The sequence below is a fragment of the Thamnophis elegans genome, chromosome 4, assembly GCF_009769535.1.
Source record: "Thamnophis elegans isolate rThaEle1 chromosome 4, rThaEle1.pri, whole genome shotgun sequence".
Classification (NCBI taxonomy): Eukaryota; Metazoa; Chordata; class Lepidosauria; order Squamata; family Colubridae; genus Thamnophis; species Thamnophis elegans.
The window spans coordinates 53,749,475-53,769,316 of NC_045544.1; the positions used below are offsets into that span (position 1 = coordinate 53,749,475).

The 19,842-nt window shown below is 36.1% G+C and overlaps 1 protein-coding gene and 1 long non-coding RNA gene across 6 annotated transcripts in view; one reads left to right on the forward strand and one right to left on the reverse strand.

Annotated features, from left to right (window-relative positions):
* The window catches only part of PLEKHG1 (pleckstrin homology and RhoGEF domain containing G1), a 60,177-nt gene that overhangs the window by 17,942 nt on the left and 22,393 nt on the right, over positions 1-19,842 (forward strand). Inside the window, 7 exon segments of the mRNA XM_032215689.1 lie at positions 3,751-3,851; positions 8,829-8,898; positions 13,652-13,698; positions 15,369-15,519; positions 17,684-17,815; positions 18,499-18,681; positions 19,338-19,433. Of these exon segments, the coding sequence (XP_032071580.1) occupies positions 3,751-3,851; positions 8,829-8,898; positions 13,652-13,698; positions 15,369-15,519; positions 17,684-17,815; positions 18,499-18,681; positions 19,338-19,433 (780 nt within the window).
* LOC116507503 overlaps positions 1-19,842 on the reverse strand; it is a 59,781-nt gene that overhangs the window by 15,864 nt on the left and 24,075 nt on the right. For 2 of the 5 annotated variants that reach the window (XR_004255217.1, XR_004255219.1), the window contains exons 3-6: positions 18,519-18,627; positions 15,387-15,481; positions 3,757-3,811; positions 1,977-2,175 (exon numbers count right to left, since the gene is read on the reverse strand). This is a non-coding gene — a long non-coding RNA (uncharacterized LOC116507503). Of the gene's footprint in view, positions 1-1,976; positions 2,176-3,756; positions 3,812-15,386; positions 15,849-18,518; positions 18,628-19,842 lie in introns of all 5 variants that reach the window. The other 3 variants (XR_004255220.1, XR_004255218.1, XR_004255221.1) reach the window with 3 other exon arrangements.

Below are 19,842 nucleotides of genomic sequence, written 5' to 3' on the forward strand. Positions count from 1 at the left end.
ATCATAAAATTTAAACATGCTGTTTTTGGCAAGATAGTTAAATTCCCATGCCAGTAGAGTTTCTATTGGACTTCTTTTTAATAAGCACTTTCAAATGGTAAGACAAAATAGCTGCATTTGGTGATACAATTGTTTGTAGCACTTGTTCTTGCCTTTAATAACTACTACTTCTTGCGTCATCAGATGTTGGCGATCATAACTAAATAACTTAATAACTAAAGAGGACATTCAGAGTTTACATGATCATTTTGGTGCTTAGGGCATAGATATACAGTACCCCATCTGCAACTTTCCAAAACTTTCAACATTTGGCATTTCAGTGCATTGAGGTACTGTTATAGCTATATACCCATGATGGTGAACCTATGGCAGCTCTTCTGGTTTCTGGCACATACATACGCACCGGCCAGCTAGTCTTCACACACGCTGGAGTGCCAGAAACCCAAAGACCAGCTGGACAGTGTGCATGCATGCGCTGGCCATCTGGTACTCTGGTGCATGCGAAGACCAGCTGGTGTGTGCGAAAAACCTGAAGACCAGGTGGACAGCATGGCATTAGCCAGTTGGTCTTTGGGTTTCCAGCTCACTGGTATGCCCACGCATGCACACACATTTCCCAGTTTGGGCACTCGATGCCAAAAAGGTTCGCCATCACTGCTATACACTATTCAAAAATAAATGACTGGATGTGAAATAAATATGTTAACAATGTTTTAGAAGGAGAAGCAGCAGCACCCTCATTTACACAGGCCTCTTTCCCAGAAACTGAACAATATTTAATTTTGCATTATAAATTTTGATAGTAATCTGAGGAAAAGTCTAGTAGTGTTAGGTTGACCTTATTTTATTGGCAAGTTCTGTACCATGATTTGCAAACAGACAGAATTCAAGTAAAATAGTTCAGCACCTTTGTTTCCAAACCCTATTAGAAAAATTAGGTTAACCATGCCAAAATCCAATTTACATTTTGATGGATTTCTTATTGTCATACTTGAGTGATCATTATCTGCAGTCCAGTTTCAATATAGTACAATACAGTTTCTGTTTCTTTGTTTTACGTAAAGAATAGAGCTATCCGTGTTTTCTGATACTTCGTTTTTTTATAATAAACGATCTTTGCTTTCACACAGTTCTCTATTTTTTCCTTTGGAAGCAGTTGTTAAACTCTTAAATGAATAGAATGAAAAACATAAAAGGCCCCCAAAATAAAAAGCAGAACCTGACAATATTCAATTAAAAAAACGCTTGTCAGTAAAATTGGATATTTGGTCCAAATGATTAATTTCAGTTTCTTGTAGGCATGATTACAATGCCTTCAAATTGGGACTAATGTGAGGAAAGAGAATTATGAATTCCTTTATAAAGTACCATTTAAAAAGTCTTATTATGCTTATCAATAGTTGAAGCTCTCTATTTTGGTTTTTAGAGCAAGCTTATTTCATGCTGGTACAACCAAATTTGTATTGTATTTCAAATTTGGAAAGATCTACCATTGTATTAGCTTATTTTTCCACTCACTGACTCAGATTCTGGGTATGTTTGTATATGTAACAATAGTTTCTCCTTTATGAGTTTCTTAATCTTTGCTACAAGGCAAAGGGTCACTGGGGATTTTCAGGAAACCCTGGGGATATTGTTACAGTGACTTAATGCAATAACATATTTAAGAGGACAGATCTTAAGAATGAGGTCATAAGATAATGTAATTGGAATGAAAAATAAAGGTGCAGAGAGTGTACACTGTAGCATTTAGATGTCATGGCCCTTAATTGTTAAAACCCTCCAGTATGTAGATATATAATTACATTTACCTAAAGTCACCTTTTTTCTTAAATGGAAGTAAAATTATAGTTTAATGAGGAAAACAGACAAAACAGTTATTTTACAGGAATAATTGATTTATGACAGTTATCTAGCAATAATTGGATAAGAATCCTTATGTCCAGGTTATTGAGCTAAAAGTTGCACTATTGTACCTTGTTTCCATGTATGAAAAGTCTTGATGTTTCAACAGGTGGCAACATATGGCTGTTAAAATCTAGGTTTGGAAAGACAACAGCAAACCATTTTCATACTCTTGTCAGGAAAACTGGATAGACATATTCATGGAGTTTGCTGTTTGAAACTGTTGGTAGAGTAGAATGCAAGTAGAAATATTGAAGTTGGGTACTCAGACTGAAAAAACAGGAAGCAGAGACCATAAAAGAACATGTAAAAGTTTTGGAAATCTACTTGTCAAGACTCAGGCTAATGCCGTGGTGGCGCAGTGATTGGAATGCAATATTGCAGGCAAATTGCCCACTGCCAAGAATTCAGTCCTGACCGGCTCAAGATTGATTCAACCCTTCTGAGGTGGGTAAATGAGGACCCAGATTGTTGAGAGCAATATGCTGACTCTGTAAATGGCTTAGGGAGTGCTGTAAAGTACTATGGAGTGGTATATAAATCTAAGTGCTATTGCTACCCTGGCAGATACTCGCAATCAGAAAAGCAGGATTTTCACTGAGTGTTCTTTAACCAAATGTATTGAAAGAATACAGAAATCTTGGCAAATGGATATGTTTACTTTAGAACTCAATTATTTTTAGCTGAATTAGGAAAGGATTTCTTGATCTTCCTAGCCACTTTTTGATATGCTAGGAAAGTAGCTATCCATTTTCTTGGTAAAAGAAAAACTGTGCAGATCTTCTGGGCTTATAATATTTTGCAAACTACCAATTTCTTTCCCAGAATATGAGAAAACCATTCCAAAAGTCCTGCTTTATTGAATATTCTAAAGATGTTTAAGAGTGTAGGGTAGTTTTGCTGCAGGAACTTTGTTCCTCTCTATGGTTTGTGACTGATGTTATCTGGTCTTCAAAACTAAACATGTCGAAATTGATGAAAAAGTAGATAGTAATACCAAAACTGCAGATTAGACTTGATGAAAAAGGCAATGGCATATCACTTCCATACTTCTACCAAGAAAATGAATGAATTCATGAAATCCCCAGTAGGTGAACTTAATTTAAGGAATTTTACTTTAATCAAAGAGGAATGAAAATGGTTATAAAAACAGTAAAGTGAGATAGAGTTCTTTTTCTTGATTCATTTATAGTTCTTATTCATCTCTCCCCAAATGCAGTCTCTATGTTCATATACTTTGCATCTGTTTGTGCAAACAAATTCCCGAGAATATATTCTAGTATACCATATTATACATTATGTGTAACTAGAGAGCTAAATAGACAGTTGAATATTCTGTTCTTTACAAGTTGACAATAATTACATTTATGTTGCCTTTTTGAAACATTAAAAACATTTATTTTGCTAGCTCTGAAATAATTACATTTTCCCCAGAAATCTGCTTAGGTTTTATGAAACCCAGGTATGTTAATAATACTGGGGTGCGGGGGAGAATTACTATAGGAAGATGTCATTGATTTTATTGGGTATTTAATGGAGATGATTAAGCTGTCACTAGGGGTGAAATCCGAATACATTTGCAACTTGAAAAACATACAGGGTATAGTCTTAGCAGCACAGTATGTTCAGTCTTTGAGAGCATTTCTTTCATATTGGTGAACAGATAAAGTATTGTTATCTCCCATAATAGAAGGCCTGTTCGGGATGGACTCACTGAAGGGATTACAGTAATATAGAGTGAAATTGATCTGGCAGAGACTCATTTTACACAGTTAAAGGTAGTTTCATTTTCTGGGGGGGAAATGAGCAGGCAACATTAAGGCACCCTTTTCATTTGTTTCATAGGATTACCTTGATTGTATCACTGACCAATCCAAGCTGTCTTTGGGTACAGAGGAGCGATCGGCTTTGTTTGGAAACATAAAAGATATTTATCATTTCAATAGGTAAGTAAATATTAAAGTGAAAGCATATGTAGAAATGATACATTAACGCCTTTCCTGCTTTTTTTTTTTCCTTTTCAGGAAGATTAAAGGATGAAAGTTGAACAAAATGAATAAAGAAAATTGGGGGAGGGCAGTACTTGAAACAGATTAACAGTATTATAATCTTCAGAGTGAGGGTAAAAAAGGGTAATAAAAGACATTTCCAGAGCTGTATCGTGTGTCCCTGTGACATTCCTTCATATTGTTAGTGATTTAAAATGTTCTTACCGTATTTTCCCCAAAATACGACATGTCCTCATAATACAGCCATGGCACATTTTCTGGTGGGCAAAAATATAACCCCCCGCCCACATATAAGCCCCCTGAACAACCCCCCACCTCCGGCCAGGCAGAGCACCGCTCACCAACCTAGCAGTACCCCCGAAGGTGCCAAGCCACGGGAACCTGGGGGGAAGGCAAAGGTGATCACGTTGTTTGGCGCCTTTGGGATACCGCTAGGTTGGTGAGTAGTGCTGTGCCCAGCTGAAGAGGGGGTTGCTGGGCAGCTGCTCTCTTGCGAACGGGCTTCAAGAGCCAGGCACAGCCTCATGGGCGAATGGCTCTCACGCTCATGAGCAGCCACCCAGCAAACCCCCTTTGCAGGAACCATTCACTGACCTAGGAAGTACCGCCAAACCGCGTGAGTGCCTGTTCGCCGCCGCTCGGCTCCTGTGGCTTGGCGCCTTCCAAATGCCAGTGAATGGCGCTCTGCATGGCTGGAGAGGGGGGTTGTGCAAGTGGCTGTTCCGCTCTGCTCACCCACCTCCTAGCCTCACGATGCATGACCCAGCTGAAAGACTCGGGTTGGAAGCCGCGGAAAAAGCCAGGCTGGGATGGTGCCAGCGCTGGCGCCCTGGCTCCGTAATGAGAGCTGGACCATGCATCGTGAGGCTGGGAGGCGGGTGAGAGAGAGCGGAACAGACGCTCGCACATCCCCCCTCTGCAACCGTGCAGAGCACCATTCACTGGCATTGGAAGGCGCCAAGCCGCGGGAGCCGGGCAGCGGCGAACAGGCGCTCACATGGCTTGGCGATACCCTAGGTCAGTGAATGGCGCTGTGCCCGGCTGCAAAGGAGGTTTGCTGGGTGGCTGCTCGTGAGCGTGGTTGCTTCATGGCTGTGGTGTTGCGCTGCTGTGACAACACAACACAGCCATTCGCCCATGAGGCTGTGCCCGGCTCTTTGGGAGCCCGCTCGCAAGAGAGCAGCCACCTGGTAACCCCAAAACAATAAACCCCCATAATAAAGCCCCAGCCATATTTTGTAGGTAAAAAGAAAATAAGACCCTGTTGTATTTTTGGGGAAACACGGTAGTTTAATTTTGAGACTGACCTGTGCATGGCCAGAAATTGGAATAAACAGAGCCACATGCCAGTGAATGTTTAGGAACATATCTGCTCCTTTTCTGATGGTCGTCTTGCCACAAAATCATCAAGGGCAATGCTTCTAGAAAATTTGTGCATAATACTGGGAAGGACTTGGGTATTTTGCAGTTTTAGTTTCTTTTATGCCTGTCATTTAATTATGCTACAAAATGGGCCTGTTTCAGAGAGGTTATCTCCACTATTAAAACATGTTTTGCTTTCATTGAAGCTGCAAAGATCCTTCTAAAATCAAATTTGAAGTTTGGGGATTTGCTTATCCAGAGAAGCACAAATGGCAGCTGGAGAGTTTATATCTATTTTAGTAAGTCACCCACAAGAAAACATATACTGGGCATCAAGGATATTTGTCCTTGTCACATCTGGACTGGATTGTGGAACATAATTTGCATTTGTATACCTTTGATAATGACTTTGATATTTCAGCTGATTTGGTTTTGAAGGAACTAAAGCAGGGCTGTCAAACTCCTGGCGCATGTGCCGGATGTGTCACGCACTGGCCATGCCCATGTTCAGTTTAGCGATGGGGGGAGGGAAGTTCCAAAAAATCACATAAAGCCACCGTGATGACATGAGTTTGACACCCCTGAACTAAAGTAAAGGTAAACTACTTCTTGGAGTGATTAAAGACAATTTTAGGCTTTTGGTTGTATATACTGGTATACAATCATTTTCAGACTATTCCAGATTGAAAATGGGAGCAGGACCTATAAATGGCTGTAACAAAGCAAACATTTAATTTAAATTGAATTAAAATTTAAATGAATTATGAAATTATGAATTTCATTTATATGGATCCTTTCCGTGTATTTAAATGATTCCTTCTCCTATCATATTAAAATCACGCATGTTGAAATTCTTGAAAACTTTGGGAAGGAACAAAAGTTGTGCTAGATGATCAGATCCTACCTCATCAGCTCTATAATTCATATAATATGAACTCATTCAGATGTGCCCTTATTCTTACTTTTGTAGATATAAAAACTGGATGTTAAATCCTTCTAGCTAGCTAAAAGCCAGAGTCATCTGAACTTCTAAAGGACAGCAGTGGGCCGGCAGGCAGAAATTATTCCTAATTATTGCCACAGAAATGTATGCCCCCTAGGTCTCATCAAATTATATAGCTTCAGGGAATTGACCTGTTACCTGGTCATTCTGCAAGAACAAGAGAGATGGACAGAAATGGTGGGAGACAGGGAGTCCCACCCATTTTTGCTGTTAAGTTTAAAATAAAGAACATACTTTTAATTGGTTGCTAAATTCACTTTTTATCTATTGCCAGAATATTAAAATTGTCTACAACTTTATCATATTTCAACTTATTTTATATAAAGAATTAAACTTCACCTCTTAAAGCAAATTAGGCAGCTGTAATAGCTGCATTGTGTCTGCTTTTCATCAACCTTCCATTTGTAAAGGCTTATTAAACTTAGCTCCCAAATATTTAATTTAAAATTAAGTATTTGTTTACCGTTTGAATTATTTCATGAACCACGTGTCATAATAATAATAAATCTTAGCTCAAACCTTTTGGCCAGGTATGCTTTTCAATAGAAATCTGTGGGATCTATGGGACCCATTTTAGATACTGCCTCATTTCCTATTTCCACTTTTGGGAGTAATAGCTTTTTAAAAATCAAAACTGGAATATTAGTTATTTTCCATTTTATTTGTGTAGCTAATATTCTGCTTGGAAAATGGGAGAGGTTTTTTTTCCCCATTTATTCTGCCACAGTGAATTTGGCTGACTTGGGTCATGAATCTAGATGTATCATAAGAACTAATATTAGCAATGCTTCTTCATAGTTACATCACAGTTACATCATAATGTGCAACTGTGTCATAATTGGGAACCTTAGAGAACTGGTCACCAAGCATGGGAGTTAAACTGAGCATGTCATAATTAAAGGTAGAAGTAGAATTAACTATAGTAATGAGAACTCTTGTGAATCTATCAATCCTGCCATATCATGAAAACAGTTGTGTAGAAATACACAAGACAAATATATTGTCCATTTCCTACCTGTTATTCATACACATCTTGTAATCAGTGTGCCATAACAATAAAGTATCAGCTTCTCAGAATCACATATATCTTCATATGTTAGAAAAGAATTTGGAGGATTATAGTAGATTAGAAAGTTTTTTTACATTGTTTCTTTATTTCCAGTTGCCAGCTCAGATTACTTTGGTACCCTCATATAAACATACATATCAGTACATATTTTGCACAAATGCAAAACTGCAAACCAGATGCGGGAGACAAAGGTTAACTGATACATAGCATGAGTAACTGAGCTTGGAAGAAACAAGCCTGTACATGCTAAATGAATAGTGAGCCACATTATCTTTGAGCTTCCAACATACATCAGATCAAATTGTAATTGGTAATTTATTCACAGATAAAGTGATGATACGGAAACTATCCAGGAGGCTGTAGCATCCTAACTATCTTCAGAATCTCAAAACTACAAGTTTATAATTTCAATTTAATTTTCCACTTTCCTAAGTTAAAACAAACATACTGTATTTTCAAAGGAAAGAACAATTTGAACATACAGTATTGCAGCATAGACAGCAAAAAGTGTTATGGTGCTTGTGAGCTGAAATGTGTTCAGTGTAGCCAAATCCAACATACCAAATGTTGTTTAAAAAGGAACCCAGTTAGTAAGTTGGTATAAATGTCTTTTATCTGATTTGAAGGGCTTCTGTACATCCCTGAATACAGAATAGCATTATGTGGATGAATGAAAAGTAGATTCATATATTGAGTGAACCTATAATGTGTTTGGTTTGGTTTCCCTTAGCGTGATACAAAAACTCTTTTAATTATGCTATTGACAAAGGGACACTTCAGAGTTGGCTTTCACTAACCGTGCATATATGATGTATCCAATAAACATGTTTTTTGAGGGGCCTGCCTGCCTCAGAGTTCTGATTTCTTTGGATGCATTACTCGGAATGCTGACATGTAGCCTATTGTAATGTATTTAACAAATTGTGTTCAAACAAACCAAGGCTTAATACATGTGAATCCACTTGAAAACCATTCAGAGCTAGTAGGCAAAAAGTCACACATGCAGCCTATTTATTACAAAACAGTTTTGCATGTGCTGCAGGAAGCTGTGTATCATTTCGCTTTCTGTTTCCTAGTATTAAGCAGCGAAAAATCCTTAAGTGCTAAAGAGATGCAGAAAAATGTATATTGGCATTGTGGGGGGAGGCAGTATTGCAATGATGCACATGTATTGTATATGTACATGTTTTTACAATCATTGTAAAACAGAGCCAGTAGTTGCTTTTTAAAATCCTTATAAAGATAGAAGCTGAAGTAGGGAAACAGTAATGCAAGCAAGCCAAACAGACATTTATTCAGAACATTAATGGAATTATAAAAAGAAAAACTGATAAGAAACCTCTAATTACTTTTTAGCATTATAGTAGGAAACACAATGAATTATGCTAGAATCTTAAATGCAGTGCCAATTTTAACTGTAGGCAGTATATATATTGGCATATGATGATAATAATTGCAGTATTGTTCTTTTTTTAACTAGTGAACTTCTGCAAGATTTGGAAAACTGTGAAAATGATCCTGTAGCTATAGCAGAATGCTTTGTTTCTAAGGTAAGTGATTATATTATCTTTTGATGTTAGATAAATACTGAAGATCTTCAGTATTTTGCATTCTCAGAATATATAAATGGAAGATCATTCCATCAGTTCCCAAATGCCTATAACAAATAAGTCATAGGATGCAAATCTTTTTTTTTTACAAATTACTGTATGGACTTAGCTTATATTACCTTTCCACTAAATTTTCCTGAATTGGGGAAGCAATATGAAAATATTCCAAGCTTAAGTCATTATTTAATTTTACTTTGGCCTTAGTCTTATATGAATTGGCTCTTACAAATCTATTAGAATGGATGAGAGTTTAGGTAAAACACATCTCTTTTTTTGAATTATTTGATTTGAAAATATGTGCATATTTGATAAAAATAACTGATTCATCTCTTTTTGCTAAAACTATATATATATATATAGTTTTATATGTATATAGAAATATAGTTTTATATACATATAGAACTGTATATATATATATGTATATACATATATATATATATATATATCGTTTTATATGTTTGTGTGTGTGTGTATATGTGTATATATTTCTTTCTTTCTTTTCTTTCTTTCTTTTAGATATTTGAACATCTTAATATTTTTCTCAATAGTTATCTTTTTCCTTTTGTAGACTGATATAATATGTAACATCATCTGTCAGCCGTACCCTGCAAAGTTACTGACTAATTATGTTTGGCAACTCCATTTTTTATTCTTAAAAAGTTATTTGGATTAATGTTACTGCATACAGACATAATATAAAAGATTAAAAATGGAACGGGGAGGATATCAAACAGCTTAAAATCAGTACTAGTTCCTATTCACCCCAACTTTGCTGTTTCTTTTCTTTTCCTTACCTACTAGATCTCTTCCTAGTATTTTGCAAATATAAAAATAAATATTACCAGATGTTGAAGAATTGCAAGGATGAATTTTTTAGTTCAATGTGGATTTCTGCTATAAGTGTCAAATACTCTCTCTGTCTCTGTCTCTCTCCCTCCCTCCCTCTCTCTCTCTCTCTCTCTCTCTCTCTCTCTCTCTCTCTCTCTCTCTCCAATTGGTTTTTCCTTTCTTCTTTCTCTCCTAGTCTGGTAAGGCTGACGGAGGCATTTAAGTCAATGACCCTGTGCATTACAGAAGCAGCAGTCTAGATTTTGTGATGGCACATCTTTGACTCTTGCTTAAAATTGGTTCTCAGTCTTTGATATGTTTATGTTTAGAAATAAGAGGACAGCTTTGTCCTTTCAGGTGGTCACCAGAGGGGAAATGTTGAAAATAGGCAAGTGTAGGCAATTTGGCTAGTCATCCCCTCCTCTTTCTTCCCTTGACAAAGGGAGTTTTTAAGCTTCACACAGTAGTTTCTACTGGCCAGACATATTTATATCTAAAAAGAAATGTATGTTGATTTGTAGTTAGTAGCTCTCTTGTTTTAAGTACTGCATTTTGCTAAGGCTTGCATGAGTTGAGGGCTGCAGATTTATGGCTGTCTGTTGGCCACTGTCCATATTACTCAGTTCACCCTGAACATCAAAGAAGCCCTTTTAGGTACTGTAATCAGGAATATATGAAAGTAAAACTAGAAGTGCAGGTTTTAATGAAACCATAAATATATTTTAATTCAAAGGTTGACAACTTTGTTCAGCAATCTGAATTCGGTATTCTTTTGCCCTGACTTATAGCCTCCTTCCTTTTATAATTTGGAAGGTAAGGGCTGTAAATACAGTAAAAGCACTACATTGCAATGGTTATGGTAGTCAAAGTACAGCTTATTAAGTTAAGTTTGTGCAACAAAATATATTTCTAGGTTGCATCAGTACAGCTACACGGTGAATATCTGATTTAAAAGGGGGCAGCACACAAATATTTTACTTTGTTTGAGTCACACAAAAATGATTTTCTCTCTCATTTTGTGAGTTTTGTGAATTCCAATTGACTTGATAACTGAATCTTAACACTGGTATGGATGCCAGAAGATGGCCATACTAATTTGTTTTCCAACACTTTACTGCTACCTCCTATTAGCACTGCCTGCTTGCAGTAAATGCTTTATTCTGATACACCCACCCTTGGCAGTGGTGCAAATCCCAGCGTTATTGGGTATTATGTTATATTCGATATTTGATGATTACATGGAAAAGGAATACTGACAGCATAGTGAACAAAAGTCTCACACAGCCAGTGCCAGAGATCATCAAATGTTGGGCAGCAAGGCCAAAGGTTCTTGTTTATGGATACTTCTAGACAGAGTCACTTTCCATTTTTTTAATTTTTAACAGTGGCTAATACAGAAATGCCAAGTATTAGTAATGGAATGGCTGCAGCAACTGAAAACAAGCAGTTTGCAGACTAAACGTTTTACAAAAGAACTGATAGCTTAAAATCCTTTTAAAAACCCAGCATTTTAAAATCAGGGGAACAGATTCATCTTCCCTCCTTTTGTATGATCCTCAAATCTCCTTCTGGTGCAGTTTCAAAGATGACCTCACCCCATTTCTAAGAGGTCCATAAGTGCACCATTGTGTCTATCCTCCCTGTCCTACTGTACCCATTTATTTGTACCCATTTCATTCATATTCATGCTTATTCTTATACCTATTATCTTGTAAATGATTGAATGAATCAAATAAATAAATAAAAAAATAGATGTAATTTGCTGATATGGTTTGCAAGAAATATGTTATAGGAGTAGAAATGTGTTTGTGTAATATTGAATGTCAGCTATTATTGATGCATTTTTATTGATGTATATCAGACTAGTTGAGATCATTTCTTAATTTTTTAAAACCTCCTTCCAGTTTGGTAAAGTATGAGAATTTTTTTAAAAAAATTCACAATTAACAAAAGGGTGTAACAATTTTTAAAATAAATGCTTTTTTTTTTTTTAAAGAGCCTTCACAGCCAGTGTTTGTGAATGTTCAGCATGGTTATATAGCGAACTTGATATTTTCTGCCTTTTGCTCATAAATGCTTACTTATGTACAGATTGGGCGTGACTTCAGTAATGAACATTTCATTTGGATGACACTGAAGAAATCCCTAACTTAATATATGCAATAACTGGAGTGATTCTACCAGCTATAATAACAGAGTGTAATGTCTCTGCTTTAAATTATGGTTAACATGATTACTACTTCATTGCAGGCGGTAGATTTCTACAGTAGTTGTTAGTTCAAAGCATTATATGTAGGCTGTGATGTAAGCTTATTATGTCTCATGCCAATGAGGGCTGCTACATGAATTTGAAGTTTAAAGATAAAATATCAGCAGTGGCTATATGGATTTTTTAAAAATTATTAGGTGGGATGGTCACAGATTAAGACAGCTTTTTGAGCTGAATAGTGTTTTTTATCACCGTATTTTTCAGAGTATAAGGCACACCTTTTTCCCTCAAAAAAGAGGCTGAAAATCTTGCCCCCTTCGCCAAAATCGCTGTGCATAGCTTCTAGGAAGCTTTTAGAGAGCTCCTGGGGCTGGGGAGGGCAGAAATGAGAAAAAAACCCCACTTTTTGTTCAATTTTACCCCCCCCCCCCAGCACTCTATTAGCTTCTAAAGGCTATCCATGCCCTTTTTAAAAAGAAAAATGGGCCCATTTTTGCGAAAAACAGGCTGTTTTTTGCTTGTTTTTGCCCCCCTCCCCAGAGCACTCTGTAAGCTCCCTAAAGGCTATTCATGCCTTTTTGGGGGGAGGAAACGGGGCAGTTTTCAGGAGGTTTGCAGAGTGCAAAAACTTTTTAAAAAATTTTCCTCTTCAAAACCTTGCTGCGTCTTATACTCCGGTGCGTCTTATACTCCGAAAAATATGGTAACTCTGAAACACTATGCAAAAAAAGATAGACATGCTATACACACTCAGATATTGTTGCATATTGAAAAAAATGTTCCATGAATGTTTATCCTTCTGTTTAGCTGCTGTTCCCCAATCAGCTTTGAGCAGTTTACACAATTTAAAGTAATTTAGTCCATTAAAACACATCTACAGCCACATATCTACGTAAACAAGGGTAAGGCCAACAGCACTTGGTAGCACCTTTTCCAGGTGCAACCATGAATGCAATTTCTGTCTAAGTTGTCATCATGAACATTGTAATCTCTCTGTTAATGCACATTGGCTACGGTTGGTTGTACTAAAAGAAGACGTCTAGATGCGCTAGTGTTAATTAACCTGAGGATTTTTGAGGAATTGGTTTAAGAGAATCTGTACAGGAATAATGCTTTTGATCATATATATTTTACATAAAATTGTTACGTAAAATTTTAAGTTAATGTAATTTAATTGTTACCTAAAAGTTAAATAAAATTGTATGTAGTTTTCTTTTCCCAAGGGTTTTCTTCAAGTTCAAGGATGTAAAACATTCTTTATAAAACATAATGTATTTTAAATTATATGATCCTTATGGAGGTCAGAGGTACTTCACTGTTTTTAAAAAATAATCTAATAGGTTGGTGGGATGCTTATTTGTAGCTGAAAACCATCTTTCATATACCTTTTTAACTATTGGAATAAATAGATGGGTGAAAGCCTTCAGTCACTCATTTTGGAATGGAATGGATTGGCTTTGAAAACATGCTTAATCTCTGGGACTGGCCAATATCATTTTATTATGTCAATGTACTGCCTTCTGTGCTCATTACTGATTGATTTCTGGCTGCTTCAAATTAAATCTAGTTAGTCATGTTATCTTATTTTTCTGTGGACCTTCTGTCAAATAGATGTTTCCAGGTTCTAAATAAATCTTTCAATTTGTTTATGTACAGAGTGAAGATTTCCACATATATACACAGTATTGTACCAATTATCCAAGGTAGGAGCAACTTTGTGTGTGTGTGGCTGTCTGTCTGTCTGTCTGTCAGTCAGTCAGTCTGTCTCTATATCACTCTGTTTCCCATTGTATATTTTCAAAAGATAATATTTGTTAGGGCTGTAGAGCACTTTGAAACTGAAGGCAAACAGGTGCATGGGTCTGGGTATATAGCATAGGCCTATGCTTTCATGCATTTCCTTCTATAGTTGCTGCAGAATCCTTAGAAAAAATGTCCTTGGTTTAAGGAGGGCCAGAGAGGTGAAACATTTATGGACCCATGGATAGACCTTTTTACATTGGAATTCAAAGTCCTGAAAAAGCCAAATGAATATTACCTTTTTACGTTGCCTAAAATTTGAAATGATCACTTAATCAGGATTAATCTTGGAAGATTTATGGAAAATTTATGGAAAGTATGGGGAGGGGGGAATTGTAGAGAAAAGCCGAGGTGGCGCAGTGGTTAAATGCAGCACTGCAGGCTACTTCAGCTGACTGCAGTTCTGCAGTTCGGCTGTTCAAATCTCATCGGCTCAGGGTTGACTCAGCCTTCCATCCTTCCGAGGTGGGTAAAATGAGGACCTGGATTGTTGTTGGGGGCAATATGCTGACTCTGTAAACCGCTTAGAGAGGGCTCAAAGCCCTATGAAGCGGTATATAAGTCTAACTGCTGTTGCTATTGCTAAAATGGATGCTCCTTTTCACAATGATGTCTGAACATACAAATATGCTAAGCCATTATTATTTGTACAAGAAGTTAAGCAAGATTGATATACTTATTACATATAGTAATAATGAAATATTTGTGGGGTTATTTCCTAAGTTTTGACCCAATTGTTCATAAGCTGTTGCTTGGCATTCACCTGCATTTTATGCTCTTTAGTTAATAGTTAATTGTTTTAATTTGTTTTTAATGGATTTTGTTATTATGTTTGTTTATATATGTTTTAATTTTTTGCTATGTTCACTCTGTAAGCCACCCAGAGTCATGTATATGAAGTAGTTGGTTATATACATTGAATGAGAGGATAAGTAAGTAAACAAATAACTAAATGATGAATGATGAGAATGCATTGAGGCAGATAGGAGGAATCTTTAAAGTAGCATTTCTGTTAGATATTGTTTGGTTCAACTATGGTGGCTTCTTAGGTTAATATCTTACAATTGTATGGGAGTTTCCATCTTTAAAATGTCTTCCTAATTTCCTTGTCCTTCAACAAGTATGAATTAAGCTTCTGTACAGAAGATGATAGACAGCGTTTGTGTGAGGCAAATAAAAAGGAGGGAAAAAGTAAGATTCTTGCATTGATTTGCTTCTACAGACTTTTTTTTTAAAGGTTTCTGCCCTATTTTCCCCAAAAGAGAGAAGCATTGGAATGGGGTGGTGATTTTCCCCTGATGTGATTCAGAAACGATATGGTGGAATCTAATAGTTCTTCTCATTAAAAAAAAATCTAATAACTTTTTTTCTTTAAAATCCATTCTAAACAGAAAACAATTTTAGGGGGGAAAAGTCCCTGTTCAGATATGTAGACTGTCCCAAATCCATCTAGCTTATAAATTGCTGAACTGTCAGACTGAATAGCAAAAAAGCAAACGTGGTTGAATTGGTGGTTTTCTGCATAATTAACAGGTTAACAATGTTCTGAAAGCTGTGTTTGTATGCTTTACAGGTCAGTGGCTGTACTCACCGAATGCATGAGAAACAAGTCCTTAGCCAAGTTTTTCAGAGAAAGACAAGAAGCTTTACAACATTCTCTTCCTTTGGGATCCTATCTTTTAAAGCCTGTTCAAAGAATACTGAAATATCATTTACTTTTGCATGTAAGTAAAACGCTTTGTCAATGAACTTTTGTCTACACTCTATTCAACCTACAAAGGCTAAATTATACATTTATACTTTTAAAGAACTGTCTTTGAATTGGCCACTTTTATTTCACACAGAAAAAACAAACAAACTGTGATCTGTAACGTGCTGAATTTGTACTGCTCACTTCCACTTTTACCCCCTGTTGCCTGAGTTTTCTGAAAGTCCCAGTGTGGTCTGCGTCATTTACCCACAATGTTTGTAACCCCATCTCATGCTGAGTGACTGGTGTGTTTACAGTGTCCTAAGCCTTGTACAAAGAGTTCCACATAACATCTGATAGATCCTGAAATAAAAGAGTAAACAAATATTTTGAGTATATTACCAGTATTTTAGTTGCTTACATAGTATTCCATTCTGTTTCTTTGCAGTAGCTTGGGAGATTCTCATTGAAAAAATTGTTGTAAATAGTAACATATAGTCTAAAAGTGTATTTCTCTGCCTTAAAGCATGTGACTATGCATTCAAAGAACAATGTTTTTGGCATATATGTTGATTACCCCTTCAGTTTACCATTTAAACATTTTTCAAAAATCTGGGGTTATTTTTAATTCTTTTATCATATGCTTCCTATTAAGAAATTAAGTATAACTCAAAGCCCAGAAGTGTACATTTGAAGAGGGTGTATACATTTCCAATATCGGCCATGCCTAATTCTCAATGTAATTATCCCACTAAAGTTTCATAGCCAGGATTTAAATGCAAGAAAACTGCATCCAAATATTAAATGAGTGATTCATTTTGAATGTCCATAAATACGATCCAGGAAGCTGCCAGTATAATGCCACTGAGTGATGAAGTGATAACTGTAGCCTCAAGGCCATATGCATGTCCTCATAATACTGTCTCCAGATTGCTACTTTTAACTCAGAAAGATTGAAATAAAGTAATAAGAACTAAGGCTGTAAAACTGTTTTTAATTAATTAAATTAAAAACAAATGATATTTTGTTTAGGTTCCACCCATTTTCTGCAGCATAGCTTGGCTCAACCATTCAAGTGCTAATTGGTCCCCTTGACCTGGAAATATGTGCATAGCTACTCTAAGGCATGTCTGTACATTATTAAAGGATTTACAAATTAAAACACAATCTATTATCTGTGAAGAGCAGTTAACTGAAGGCAAAATAAATCATCTCCTTGATGCTTCCCACCAAGGATTGCATAACAAGGATATTTCTCACATAAAATGGTCTATTGATCTGTGTTCAGCTTTACCTAAAGTCACATACTTTACATAAGCTGGCATGCTTGTTGTGTCTTGCTAACTGATCACTGATATCAAAGGAAACATTAATGATGTTTAAGCATTTTTTGAGCCTACCCAACAGATAATTATAACATTTTCCCAGCCAACTAAGCAACTGTAATTAAGTATTTGCAGTAGTTTCATGGCTGTCAGTTCCCTCAGCAGATCCCGGTGTTCATATTAAACAGGGTCAATGATAAAAGATTAAATTTACATGTGACAAAATAGCAATCGCTTGTTACTTGATTCCCTGTGTATTCAAGACTCTGTTTTGACTTTGGTGGAAAATAGGAATTAGGACCAGAAAGTTAGAAGAAATGATTAATTCTCAAGTCCCAACATATTCTGGCTTTTACTGTTTGAACACACTGAACATAGACACGCCCAATATGAAATTTAATTTCACATTTCCTATATAGTCTAGCTTGGCCAAAACCGCTTTGATACAATTCTTATGATTTCAAAGGGGTATAAAACAACCATTTCTATCTTATCAGTTTCTTCCTGACCTATTAAGAACATCTTCATTTCAGCAACTCCACTTTTCTATTTATATCTCCAGTATAAAACCAAAAAGTCCCAACTTAAAGAATATCAAACCAGGAAAAGCATGGAGAGGAAGAGAGGCTTGAGAAGATTATACACTTCAACTGATTTCTAGTCAGGAAGTGGAGATAAAAAATCTTTTTTGTATAGTCTGCACTGTTACAGTTGAATTCTTCGGGGTACTATGAGGATACTTTTTGAGATATCTGATTTTGTAAATCCACAAAATGGGCTGCAGCCAGAATATTAATTGTACTTCTTAGACAGATCTTGTTTTCAGATGTTTAAGTGTTACAAACAACACACTCTTCAATTGATTCTTAACAGGAGATAGAAAACCATCTTGACAAGGACACTGAAGGTTATGATGTTGTGTTAGATGCCATTGATACAATGCAGAGGGTGGCATGGCATATCAATGATATGAAGAGGAAGCATGAACATGCCATTAGATTACAGGTGAGTCGAAATGCATCCTTCATCAACTGTGTTCTGTCTTTTGTTTGGATTTTGTTCATATGCTTTGGACAAATGTTTGACTCATTGAAAAGATTATTGTTTTTAGTATTTTGAACATCAAAATGCCCACTTGCTGAACCATTTCCAAAGCAATATTTAACATGTATTTGATTTATTCATACAAGCTTCTTCAAAGGCAGAATGAGAGTTGTATAGAAATGTTTGCTTCAACAATAGACTAGAAAATATATCCTCAAACAGAGCCCAAAGTTTAATTATTCCTATTTTGTACTTTGGGGATCTTGATAATAACAGGTGGTCCTCAGTTAATGACAATAATTGGGATCAGAATTTTTGTCACTAAGCAATAATACAGTCATTAAGGACAATATGTGATTGTGCCACTTAGAGGTGGCAGTTCCAGCAAGGATTGTGCAGGTTGTTAAAAGAGGACTTCACATAAGTGCAACTTTTGATTTCTTGCCAGCTTCCCCATAGATCATGTGACTGTGGGAAAGCTGTGCCAGCCACAATTTTGCAAACTGGTCTTAACTACCACTGAACTATTGTTAAACAAGGATTAAATCAAAACAAACTATAATGGTTTAGATTAGAAAATAATTATCTTAAGATATTCTAGCACACTCTGTTTTTAATGTGCTGCATCCTGCCCTCTCTTTCAGGAAATACAAAGCTTACTTACGAACTGGAAAGGCCCAGACCTTGCGAGTTATGGAGAGCTGGTGCTAGAAGGAACTTTCCGCATCCAGAGGGCCAAAAATGAACGCACGTTGTTTCTCTTTGATAAACTGCTGCTTATTACAAAGAAGAGAGACGAGACATTTACTTATAAAGCTCATATCTTGGTATGGCAAGTTGCAATTTTGGGGGAAGATTAAGGGAGTAATGAGTGTGTATCCTACAAGGGAGCGGAAGTGGGATATTTTACTAATCCTTATTGTTTCTTTAATAGAACTTCTGGGTTTTCTTTTTTTCCTCTCTTCTGTTAGTTTTCAGCAGAGATGGAAAAATAAAAGTTCCCTATAGTGTAAACATAGAAAAAATTTAAATGCAACAATAAATAAAAACAATTGACCTTATTTTTTTTAAAAAAATCATTCTGGCATATGTATAAGGATAGAGTCTGATGAAGAATGGGATATATTGTTTAGTCAGCCTTCAGCTTTTAAAAATCATTTGCTGCTTCCTTTCCCGCTTTCCTGTTTCTGACTTCATCCTTTTAATTCTTTGCTTTTCCTTTATTGCTTTTTTTTCCTGAACCTTTCTCAGGATAACTCTGAACAAGTAGCTGTTATCAAAACCCTCCACAGTTGCTCTGCTTATCAGTTTTCTTTGCTTTTCATGGTTTGTTTCTTACCTTTGCCTGGCCTCTTTTTTCCCCATTTGGTCAACTTGGTACATTTCTAAACATTCCACAATATAATTAACTTTTTTTTAAAAGAGTCTATCTGATTTTTCCTTCTGCATCTCTTGGAACTGATGGTTTTTGTTTTTGTTATAGTGCGGCAATCTTATGCTGGTAGAAGTCATACCGAAAGAACCTCTTAGCTTCAGCGTCTTCCATTATAAAAATCCCAAGATGCAGCATACCGTTCAGGTATTTTAAAATCACCGTAGACTGAATATATTAATAGATAATTAAATATTCATTAAATATAATATTAAATCTGAATTTCTCATAATTACATATCCCATGAAGCAGCACTATAATTAAATTCATAGATTTAATTCTTATCTTTATAGCTGCATGTAGTTCCTATTCCTTATTATCTAAAGTTTTTTCTCTTTTCCCTTCTTTTGGAGAGGAATATGTGATTCTACTTTAAAGTATAAAACTTAGGTTTTATAATAAAAGGCAAGGTAAAAATAAAGTTTCCCTGCAATAATATGGAAAGATGGTTTGTCATTGCCTTCTTTCCGCATGTATTTTAAATTTCCCTGTCTAGTTTGCAATTCTGAGATTGTTTGGCAATCTCTCATCCAATGTACTAATTAGAGCCCATCCT